Raw genomic sequence first — 12,525 nt, 5'->3', positions numbered from 1 at the left:
TGTTTAATATGGACATGGACTGCTTCAGCATATCAGGAGTTGCTAATGGTACTGAATATTGAACATCAGTGAACATCCCCACTTCAGACCTTATAATGTAGGAAAGGTCATTGATGAAGCAGCTGGAGATGGTTGGGCCTAGGTTGCAACCGTGAGGAACTCCTGCAGTGTTGTCCTGGAGCTGAAATGATTGGGCTCCAACAACCACAATCATCTTCCTTTGTGCTAGGTATGACTCCATCCAGCAGAGAGCTCTGCTTCTAATTCCCATTGACTTCAATTTTGACAGAGATCTTTGATGCCACACTTGGTCAAACGCTGATGATGTCAAGGGCAGTCACTCTCACCTCTATTTTCCCATGTTTGGACCAAGGCTGTGACGAGGTCAGGAATCAAGTGACACAGGTTGAACCCAAACTGAGTATCAGTGAGCAGATGATCGCTGTGTTAATGGCATTTGATAGCATTGCCAGCAAAACCTTCCGCCACTTGGCTGATAATCAAGAGTAGGCTGAAATAAAAGCAAGAAATGCTGGAAATGTTCGGCAGGTCAGGCAACATTTGTGGAAACAGTTAGCATTTTAGGTTAAGGTGACTTTTTATCTATTAATTCATGGGACACGGGCATCACTGTCTAGGTGATTTATTGCATTTATTGCTCATCCCTAATTGCTCTTGTGAAGTTGGCGGTGAGCCACCTTCTTGAACCACTGCAGTCCATGTGGCTTAGGTACACCCAAAGTGGTGTTAGGAAAGGAGTTCTAGGATGTTGACCTAGTGACAGTGAAGAAATGGTGATATATTTCCTAGTCAGGATGGTGAGTGGCTTGGAGAGGAACTTGCAGGTGGTGGTGTTCCCATGTGTCTGCTGTCCTTGTCCTTCTAGATGGTAGAGGCCTCAGGTTTGGAAGCTGCTATCGAAGGAGCCTTATTGAGTTGCTGCAGTGTATCTCTTAGATAGCGTACACAGCTGCCTCAGTACGTTGGAGGTGGAGGGAATGATGGTTAAGGTGATGGATGGAGTGCCAGGCAGGCTGCTTTGTCCTGTATGATGCCAAGTTTCTTAAGTGTCGTTGGAGCTGCACTCATCCAGACAAATGGAAAGTATCCCATCATGCTTCTGACTTGCGCCTTGTAGACTGTGGACAGGCTTTAGGGAATTGGGAGGTGAGTTACTCGTTGCAGAATTCCCAGCCTCATATTTTTGTAGGTCAGACCTTTCATCATAATTGGAGAGTAGGCTGATGGAGTGGTAATTTTCCAAGTTGGATTCGTCGTCCTTCTTGTGGACAGGACATTACCTGGGCAATTTTCCACATTGTCGGCTAAATGCCAGTGTTGTAGCTGCCTACCCCCATTAGCCCCCTCTCAATTGATCCTCTGCCAGGAGCTCAATGGAGTCTAGGGGAGTTGAGCCCCAGATCAATGGCTTTCAAGTACTCCATGATAAAGGCTGAGCCTCCGCTCTGCACCTCTGAACCCAAACTGCCTGACTCCACAGCTGCTAATTGTAGCTATGACCTCAGTGGCCACCCCGTTGCCACCCTTAAAAACCTGCTGAGGCTCAAATGCCCCGTGTCCTCTGTGCAATTCTCATAAAATTTGGAGCGGTGGTAAAATCATGGTCAATTGAACCCATAACTGTGTTAAATCCTTCCTGATTGGTCTGTTTTGAAAAAATGGGAACCATTCCCACATGGGTTTCCATCTGCTGCTGATAAAATGCAGCCCTGGTGTGATGACTTTGGAGGCCCACCTCAATACCACCCTACACAATTTGATGTCCGCCAGCCCTCTCAATTATCCTCCATTTTGAAGCCATAAAAGTCTGGCCATTGTCTTTCATGCATATATTTTGGAATCTCATGGATAGTAGAGGAAGCAAATGTGAAGCATAGTCAGACCTGATGTAAAGCCATAAACTGTTTTATTTCATGGTGACATGAACATATAGGGATAATTGGTCATCTTCAACCTTAGTGGTAATTTCAGGAATGAGAAATTTCAGCTGTTTGCTGAAATTCTTAATTCTGGATAATGGAATTCCACCTTCTAAGTAGAATAATTTACTTCTTTCAATTCAGCATAATGTATTCAGTACTCGTGATGTGGTCTATTATACTTTGGGGATACCAAACGCAGGCTGGGTGACTGCAGAACACCTCCGTTCCATTTACAAGCTTGACCCTCAGCTTCCTTTCATCTGTTATTTCAATTCTCCACCTTGCTGCAACTCTCTTCTTTCTGTCCTTGGCCTGCTACAGCATTCCATTGAAGCTGAGTGCAAGCTCAAGAAGCAGCACCTCGTCTTTCAACTCGGCCCTCTACAGCCTCTGGACTCAACATTGAATTCAACATTTTTAGATCTTAACTTATGACCCAAATTTGTCTTTTTTTTTTGCTGGTTTGTTTTTTTCTTCCTGTTTTTTATTATTCCCTTTACTTTGCATTTAGACAGGTGCTGCCCAGCCATTCACACCTCTTCTAGACGCACCTTTTGTTTCTTTACTGTTCCCTTTACCATTCCCTTTGGCTTTTTCACCATGAAACTGCTCCACCTTGTCATAGACCTTCCTTTTTGTTCCCTCCCCGCTTTCACTTGCTCAAAACCTATTACATTTCTAACTTTCCTCAAGCTCTGATGAAAGGTCATGGACCTGCAATGTTAACTCTTTTTAATCTCCACAGATGCTGCCTTATTTGCTGAGTATTTCCAGCATTTTTTGATTTTTTTTTAATATTTCGGATTTTGTCAAAGCTAGCTCATTAGCATTAACAAATATCTGTGGTTTCAGATCATTTTTTAAATTATACTTTAAAACACATTTAAAGTAATTTCTTTTCCAAATCCTTTGTGGAGAAATGGTCAAAAGACCCAGAAACAACTGGACAGCAAGTATGGTATTATCCTGAAAAACAGTATCATCTTGAGAGCAGACACCTGCCAAGTTACTAGTATTCTGGTTTGCTACCAATCAGCAGGAAAACTGTTTAAAAAGCACCAATGATGAAGACCTGAGAGATGTTTGCCTGTATTCTAGAGCTAAGCTTGAAGAGACCGCCCTTTTCACTTGAGCACTTAAGGCACCTATGGCGGCAGTTACCACTTTCACTGCAGGTACAGCTGCTATTAGTTACACTTTGGAAGGGAGTGATGGGGCCATGCTGCTAGAGGTACTGCATATTCCAGGAGATCAACTGCAGCTATGGACATACATTCATTATGGTGTTATGCATATAGATAGCGGATTCTTCCAAACTATTTGCAGCATGATCTGGTTCACTGTACCCAGTGTCTGCATGTTTGTTTGATGCTCTGCAGACATACTTCTCTAAGATGCAGGACCCCTCAGATCTGGGTTCTTAAGATTCCTCAGCTAGAGCATGCATCTCCTGCTCTTGCAGATGATGACAACATCTGCTTCCTCATCTTCTACATTCAACTCTTCCTGCCCACTCAAGATCTGTGTAGGAACTTGTATCCTCACTTCAGGCTCTGTGGTTGCCTGTTCTTGGGAGGGTGATGGTGATTGCAGCAAGTGATGAGGTGCTAACTGATCTTGAAGCCGAGGGGCTAATCTTCCTTTGGTTTTTGCCGTAGCACATTTGAGAAATCACCAAAAGAGAAGAAAGGCTCGCTTAACCATTCCATTTTTAGTAAAAGAGACAGAGGTTTATAACGTGTGCAGAGCATGAAGAGAGATGGTGTGTTGTATAACCAACTGGCAACTGACCCTCTGACTACTTTCTCCCTCTCCCTCCTCTGTATGCCTGCCCATGAGTTACAGGGATAAGAAACTGGAGTTTGGGGGCTTCACCAGTTGGTAATGTTCTTTGTTGATAATATGAGCCACTTTCGCCTTTGAAAAAGAAAGCACAACATGTGAAGACACTTTGAACAAAAACAAAAATACCTGGAAAAACTCAGCAGGTCTGACAGCATCTGTGGAGAGGGATGCAGTTGATGTTTCGAGTCCGTATGATTCTTCATCAGAACTAAAAGATATAGAAATGAGATGAAATATAAGCTGGTAGATTGGGGGGGGGGGCTGGTGGGACAGGTAGAGCTCAATAACGGGCCAGTGATAGGTGGAGGCCAAGAAGAGACTGCCAAAGATGTCATGGACAAAGGAGTGTTGATAGTGGTGCTATTATCTAAAGGATTTGCTAATGGGGACATTAAGGGTAATAAGCAGGACAAGCCAGTGGCAGATGGCCCTAGTTGGGGGTGGGGTAGGGGGAAGGGATTTTGGTGGGCTAAAAGGTAGATATGAAACAATAGATAGAAATAAATTTAAAAATAGGTGGGAAAAGAAAAATATATTTGTAAAAATTATAAATTATCGGAAAAAGGAGGATTGGAAAGGGGGTGGGGATGGAGGAGAGAGTTCATGATCTGAAATAGTTGAACTCAATATTAAGTCCAGAAGACTGTAAAGTGCCTAGTTGGAAGATGATGTGCTGTTCCTCCAGTTTACGTTGAGCTTCACTGGAACATTGCAGCAGACCAAGGACAGACATGTGGGCATGAGAGCAGGGTGGTGTGTTGAAATGGCAAGTGACAGGGAGGTCTGGGTCATGCTTGCAGACAGACTGAAGGTGTTCCGCAAAGCGGTCAGCCAGTCTGTACTTGGTCTCTCCAATGTAGAGGAGACCAATGTAGAGGGAAGTGCAAGTGGAGCTGAAAGGAGTATTTGGGCCCTTGGACGCTGAGAGAGAGGGAAGTAAAGGGGTAGGTGTTGCACCTTCTGCGGTTGCATGGGAAGGTGCCGTGGGAGGGGGTTGAGTTGTAGGGGATGATGGAGGAGTGGACCAGGGTGTCTCGGAGGGAACAATCCCTGCGGAAAGCTGCCAAGGGGGGTGAAGGGAAGATGTGTTTGGTGGTGGCATCACGCTGGAATTGGCGGAAATGGCGGAAGATGGTCCTTTGAACACAGAAGCTGGTGGGGTGATAAGTGAGGACTGGGGGAGCCTATTATGGTTCTGGGAAGGAGAGGAAGGTGTGAGGGCGGATGCGCGGGAGATGGGCCGGACACGGTTGAGTGTCCTGTCAACCACCGTGGGTGGAAAACCTCGGTTAAGAAAGAAGGAAGACATGTCAGAGGAACTGTTTTTGAAAGTGGCATCATCAGAACAGATGCGACGGAGGCGAAGGAACTGAGAGAATGAGATGGAGTCCTTACAGGAAGCGGGGTGTGAGGAGCTGTAGTCGAGGAAGCTGTGGGAGTCGGTAGGCTTGTAATGAATATTGGTGGACAGTCTATCACCAGAGATTGAGACAGAGAGGTCAAGGAAGGGAAAGGAAGTGTCAGTGATAGACCACGTCAAAATGATGGCGGGGTGGAAATTGGAAGCAAAATTAATAAATTTTTCCAAGTCTCAACGAGAGCACGACACAGCACCAAAGCAATCATTGATGTACCGAAGAAAGTGTTGTGGGAGGGGGCCTGAGTAGGACTGGATCAAGTTCCACATTCCCCATAAAGAGACAGGCATAGCTGGGGCCCATGTGGGTACCCATAGCCACACCTTTTATTTGGAGGAAGTGAGACAAGTTTAAGGAGAAATTGTTCAGTGAGAGAACAAGTTCAGCCAGATAGGTCAACTGTAATCCTCTCCGCAGATGCTGTAAGACCTGCTGAGTTTTTCCAGGTATTTTTGTTTTTCTTCTAGATTTCCAGCATCCACAGTATTTTGCTTTTATCCATGTGAAGACACTTTGTTTGGCATCATATACCATCAGGTGTCAGTAAGCTTACCTTAATATGGATGATACCCCGTGTAAGAACTATGTAAGTATTTGTCATGCAAGGCTTTTGCCATTGAATGAGTAATTGAACACTTACAAAGAAGAAAGGGAGTGTAAGTGGTATTGTGGTACCCCCTTTATATTGAATGTAAATTGAAGATGGTGCTCAACAAAGTGAGGGTAAGATGGCTGGAAATGGTAGTGTGCTTATTACAGCACAATGTTACAAAATATGACTGCCTTCACTTACTTCATTTGTCTTGTTAAAGTCATTGAACCTCTGATACTAGTTCCTGTTCAGGGGTTGGGAGAGATGGCACTGGTTGCCAAGGTTAACTCTTTCGACTGCAGCCAGACTATTCCTTGTAGTTGCCTCCATCACTCAGACCTATGTAACTCATACCTCCTTTTCCTTTTGTGGGGCAGTGGTTTCAATACGTAAAAATGCAAGGAAGCTTTGTTCCCCAGTGCACCATCTTCAGACATGTTTCTTTGTGGTAATGTTCACTATCCTTGCTCCCAGATTCCTAGATAGCACTTTGAATAAACTATTAACTGCTATACCTATGAAACTTGATTAAGTTTCCCAGATATTGCTGCATTTTCTCACGGGTGGATAAGTCCAGTATATGGTTCTCTGTGGACACCAGTATTGAACACCTGAGGTTATATTTCCTCATTTTTGCCAATTCCAAATTTTCTGACAAATCTCTACACAATGATCCAGTCAGTTTTGCGTTATACATGACAATGCTACCAGATAACTTTCGTTATAATGTTTAAAATGATTATTGGCTTCAATTTAATGTTAGCTGTGACAGCAACACCAAAGTAAAGTTGATGTGCAGTTGAATTTTGATAGAGCGGTTCTTCTCCTTGCCCAAACTGAATTGTTTGAGGATAACCTTGCTTCTTTAGCCATGACTTGAGGTCCTTTTTGCCTAATTTAAACACTTTTGCTATACGGTCACAAGTTTCTGGGTTAAACTAACCTGAGCCTGGCAGTGTCAGCTGAGTCCAGGTGTGATAATTGTTGAATTTAGTTGCTCCTTTATTATCTTGCTACCTTTCAGCCAACAAATTTGGCAAAGATAGAGCACAATTAGGGATGGACAATAAATGCTGCCATAGCCAGTGAAGCCCACATCCCTTGAATAAATAAAAAATTAAATTAAGATTGCATTATCTTTGAGAATTGATTGCTATTGTGAGACATTTTTACATTTTAAGTCCTTTTAATGAAAAAGTTCATAACAGTATTAGTAGTAAGATTTATTTGTTAAACGCTGTTAAATTGAGTTCTCCATATAGAGTCATTTTCATTCTCAGAGTTGTGTTGTAAGCACTACCTTTGTCTTTGTCTTAGTGGCAGTCAGCGTTCAGATAAAACCAAGAGTGAAGTAAGCATTGGTGAAGAAATTGAAGAGGATATTTCTGTGGAAGGGGAAGATCTTTGTATTGATGATAAGGTTTGTAAAACAACTGACTTTTTAGTAAAAGTATTGAAGAACTACGTATTTCATAGCCTTCTAAATTCTAATAAAGTGACCATTGAGAATTTATTCTCAATAATGGCATGGTGATAGATGCAGTATTCAACTGAAAATAAATATTTCATTGCTGTAGGAAGCTGATAAACATTTATTGCAGACTTTAACGACAACCTATAGCTTTGGTCATTTTTAAACATGCCTACTCCAATTTTTTAAACTAGTTTCATAAAACTGGTGTAAACTTGATCTGCTCTCCCCAAATTAATTTAGAATATTTTGTATCATTTTTAAGACATATGTTAATAGATTTTGTGACAACCGTTTTTTGTTGAAGTGTTTTAATAACGCTTGTTTTGATTATTTTCTTGCAGCTCGATGATTTCACACTGGATCACACCATTTCACACAGCAGTGATGTGGCAGATTATATGGAGGAGGTTGCGTAGTAGCTTCGGCATTAATATAAATGGATAGCTTTTGCCACTTCTGTTGTTCTGAAGAAGCTCTGAACCAATGAAGGTGGAATTGAGCTGGTAGATCTCCTGGGTAGCACAAATTGGTTGAGTTAAATGAATCCAACTGTAAACCAAAGACCACATGTAATGCTAAGAACTGATGCAATTAAAATAGTACTGGGTTGGTGCCAGTGGGGGAAATCAGGAGGTGGGGGAGGGTGGGTGCCTCAGATCATCTTCCAGTATCCATTAGAAGAGGCCTAAAATCATTTAGAAGGAACCAGTTTGGTCCTAGATTGTAATGTGTATAGATATATATTAAGTAAAAGTTATTTTTAATGCAAATTTATTTTTGAATGTTCCATGTGTTTTTATTGCATAAAGTTTTATCAAGAATCTGTGTAACCTTTATGGAGCCAATTGAAGATTTTCAAATGAATAATTACTTGTCAAAAATGCAGCACTAATAATTTGTTGGCAATAAATCTAGTGCTAAATTGGCTTATTATAAATATGTTTACATACATTTTTGACATTTAGATGAGATCTGTCAATTAGCAATAATATTTCTCTACAAATATCCAAAAATGTGGGACAGCAGCTAATGCTGTTCATTTGACTTTGGGATTAAATTGGTGGTGGAGGAATTAGATATACTTTCTGCTGCTTATTGCTATCCTTTGATCACTGCTGGATATGTTTGTGTGGGCATTGAATGAGAACAGGATCAAACCTGGCTGTGATATAATCCACAGCCGAATAGTCAGTCAGTGTTTATTAGGCTCACAGACAAAGTGTCACCACTTGGGTGAAAAATCAGAAATCTGCCAATTCCCCTGGAAATCTATCCCAATGTGATTGGTGCCTTTAGGAGAGGAAAGGCAGGAGACTAGGGAATGCAAATCTGCTAAAGGCTGATTTCTGTTGTGCTTGACCTTGAACAAAAGGGTATCATGGAACTGTATATGCTTCTTCTATTCATGCCCTTTTGTTTCCACAAAAAGCCCCCTTCTTTAGATCAATAGTATCCTAGGTAAACAAAATTCACAAAAAGTTCACAAAAATACTCATTTGGATTTTTTAATTTTTTTCTTTGAATACTTTCATTAAACTTTTTACCTGAATGCCTCATTTACACTCAAAGGCCTGTGTTTGGACTTGATATTTTTGCCTGGCGGTCACTTTTATAGCTGAACGTGGGTCCTGCAATCTAAGCAATGTGCTGTGTGCACAATTGCTCAGATTGTATCAGTATTAAAGCTAGCAAGTTTCTGTAACACAATCTTATTTGATTGTTTTTCAAAATAATTTGATGAACTAGAGGATACTTGTTATCTTCAATATCACCTGCATTCAACCATCAATGAAGAATGTAAACATTATCTATCTCTCAGGTGTAGGCAATAAAGAGGAAAGAGGGTGGGGAAATGCAGACATGAGAGACACATATGTACAGAAACTTGGGGCAAGATTTTAACTCTCTCAAATCCCATTCACTTAGAATTTAAAAACAGCCCCTTGGGCTGGTACTGTAGTGTAGTACTGAGGGAGTGCTACACTATCTGCAGGTGCAAAATCTTCCCACTCAGGTGAAGGTACAACATTTCAAGACAATATTCGAAGAAGAGCAGGGAAAGTTTCTTGGTGTCCTGGCCAATATGTCTCCTTCAATCAATGTCGCAAACATCAAGGAGTACAAATCAGTTATTGAAACCTCCCTACAATATAATGGCCTGAATCTTCTAAGGAGTGGCAGTCATCATCAGATTGCTGCTCCACTTGAAAACTCCCCCACCTGATGCTGCTCAGCATTTCTCCTGGGATATTCCAAGCCCAGCTTTTCCAGAAATACGGAGTGCAGTGTCCCTCAGAGAACTCCGTGAACACGGAGCTGAGTCAAGGGGGGAGGACAGGGAGGGAGTTGCTCTGGGGAGTGCTCAGCATCGACTCTGACCCCATGAAGTCTCATGTCATCAAGTCAAACATCGGCAAATAAACCTCCTGCTGATTACCACCTACTGCCCCCCACCCCCCCAACTTAACTGATGAATCAGTTCTCTTCCATGTTGAACGCCACTTGGAAGAAGCACGGAGGGTGGCTAGGGCACAGAATGTACTCTGGGTGGGGGGCTTCAATGTTACTGACCAAGCTGGTAGAGTCCTACAGGACATAGTTGCCAAATTGTCTGCGACAGGGTGATGAGGAAACCAACAAGAGGAGAGAAACTTACTTGACTTCATCCTCACCAGCCTGCCTGCTGTGGATGCATCTGTCCATGACAGCATTGATAGGAGTGACCACCGCTTAGTCCATATGGGGACTAAGTCCCGTCTTCACATTGAGGATCCCATCCCTCATATTGTGTGCCACCACCACTCTGCTAAGTAGGATAGATTTTGAACAAATCCAGTGACTCAAAGCCGGGCATCCATTTGATGCTGTGGGCCATCAGCAGCAGCAAAGTTGTATACAACCACAATCTGTAACCTCATGGCCTTGCATATCTCCCACTCTACCACTACCATCAAACCGGGGGATCAATACTGGCTCAATGAAGAGTGCAGGAAGGCATGCCAGGAGCAACACCAGGAATACTTAAAAATGAGTTGTCAACGTGGTGAAGCTACAACACAGGACTACTTGGGTGGCAAATAATATAAGCAAAAAGCGATAGACAGAGCTAAGCGATCTCAGAACCAATGGGTCAGATCTAAATTCTGCACACCTGCCACATACAGTTGTGAAGGGTGATGGACAATTAAGCAGCTAACAGGAGGAGGAGAGTCCACAAATATCCCCATTTTCAATGATGGGGGAGCCCAGCACATCAGTGGAAAAGATAAGGCTGAAGTATTTGCAACAATCTCCAGCCAGAAATGCTGAGTGAACTATCCATCTCATCCTCGTTCTGAGGCCCCCAGTATCACCAATGCTAGTCTTCAGCCAATTCGCTTCACTCCACGTGATATCAAGAAAATGCTGAAGGCACTAGATACTGCAAATTCTACAGGTCCCTGGCCAAGCTGTTTCAGTACAGCTACAATACTGGCATCTACCCAGCAATGTAGAAAACTGAAACAAAAACAGAATTACCTGGAAAAACTCAGCAGGTCTGGCAGCATCGGCGGAGATGCTGCCAGACCTGCTGACTTTTTCCAGGTAATTCTATTTTTGTTTTGGATTTCCAGCATCCGCAGTTTTTTGTTTTTATCAATGTAGAAAACTGCCCAGGTATGTCCTGTCCACAAAAAGCAGGATAAATCTAACCCGGTTAATTATCACCCCATCAGTCTGCTCTTGATTATCAGCAAAGTGATGGAAGGGGTTGTCAACAGTGCTATCAAGTGGCATTTACTTAGCAATAATCTACTCACTGACACTCAGTCTGGGTTCCACCAGGGCCATTCAGCTCCTGACTTCATCACAATCTTAGTCCAAACATGGACAAAAGAGCTGAACTCCCGAGGTGAGGTGAAAGTGACAGCTCTTAACATCAAGGCAGCATTTGACTGAATGTGGCACCAAGGAGCCCTAGCAAAACTGGAGTCAATGAGAATCAGGGGAAAAATTTCCTCTGGTTGGAGTCATACCTAGCACAAAAGAAGCTGGTTGTGCTTTTTTGAGGCCAATCATCTCAGTCCCAGGACATCAGCACAGAAGTTCCTCAGGGTTGTGTCCTAGGCCCAGCCATCTTCAGCTGCTTCATCAATGCCCATCTCTCCACCATAAGGTCAGAAGTGGGGATGTTCACTGATAATTGCACAAAGTTCAGCACCATTGGCAGCAACTCAGACACTGAAGCAGTCTGTGCCCATATGTAGCAAGACTCTGACAACATTCAGACTTGGGCTGGTGAGTAAAAGTAACATGCCACACAAGTGCTAGGCAATGAGCCTCTCCTAACAAGAGAGAACCCAGTCATCTCCCCTGACAATCAATGGCATTGCCATCCCTGAATTATCCACTATCAATATCCTGGGGGTTACCATTGACCAGACACTGAACTGGACCAGCAGGTCAGAGGCTGGAAATCCTGTGCAGAGTAATTTACCTCCTGATTCCCCAAAGCCAGTCCACCATCTGTAAGGCACAAGTCAGGAATGTGATGAAATACTCTCCATTTGCCTGGATGAGTGCAGCTCCAACAGCACTCAAAAAGCTCGACACCATCCAGGACAAAGCAGTCTGCTTGATTGGCCCATGTAAGAAAAACATTTAGAAGGTTTAAGGGATGATGTTGTTCAAAATGATAAAAAAGATTCAATATGAATGGAGAGAAGCTATTTCCTGAGGAGGGGCAATCCAGAACAGGGGCCACCATTTTAAAATTGGAAATAGAAAGCCCTTTTTCACCCAAACATTAATGGGAAAGTGGAATTTTCACCCCTAAACTGGATGTGGCCTATTACCTTTCTTATTCCTTATCTCCACCCAAACTGATTCTATAACTTGATCTGTTGAGCTGAGGTCATCTCTGCTGTATTAATTATATCCTTAATTAACAGCTTTTCTTAGTTTCCTGTCTTTTTAAAATGTCAACTACCCTTTAATATTCAGGTCCCAGCCTTGGTCACCTTGCAGCTATGTCTAATGGCTATCACGTCATACATATTTATTTCCATCTGTGCTAAAATTTCATCCATTTGTTATGAATGCTGTGTGCATTTAGCGCGTTAACCCTGTCTTTTAACAATGTCTGGCCCCTTATCTGCTGGTGCACTCTTAAGTTTGTATGGTCGTCCCTTCCTGCCACACTCTGGTTATCATTACCCAAGTCACTACCCTGTTCTAGTGCCTTATTGTCTCCCTTTAATGTACCACATCTCT

At 42.7% G+C, this 12,525-nt stretch overlaps 1 protein-coding gene across 3 annotated transcripts in view; it reads left to right on the top strand.

Moving 5' to 3' along the window:
- Window positions 1-8,209, top strand: part of cep43 (centrosomal protein 43) — a 251,093-nt gene extending 242,884 nt beyond the window's left edge. For all 3 annotated transcript variants that reach the window (XM_041182859.1, XM_041182857.1, XM_041182856.1), the window contains 2 exons: window positions 7,116-7,218; window positions 7,614-8,209. In XM_041182859.1, coding sequence (XP_041038793.1) covers window positions 7,116-7,218; window positions 7,614-7,688 — 178 coding nt within the window. In that variant the 3' untranslated portion in view covers window positions 7,689-8,209. The remainder of the gene's footprint in view (window positions 1-7,115; window positions 7,219-7,613) is intronic.
- The last annotated feature ends 4,316 nt before the right edge of the window (window positions 8,210-12,525 follow it).

Source organism: Carcharodon carcharias, chromosome 2 (assembly GCF_017639515.1).
Source record: "Carcharodon carcharias isolate sCarCar2 chromosome 2, sCarCar2.pri, whole genome shotgun sequence".
In the NCBI taxonomy this organism is placed as follows: domain Eukaryota; kingdom Metazoa; phylum Chordata; class Chondrichthyes; order Lamniformes; family Lamnidae; genus Carcharodon; species Carcharodon carcharias.
The sequence above is the reverse complement of the archived record's forward strand: the minus strand, read 5'-3'. Positions and strand labels throughout refer to the sequence as shown.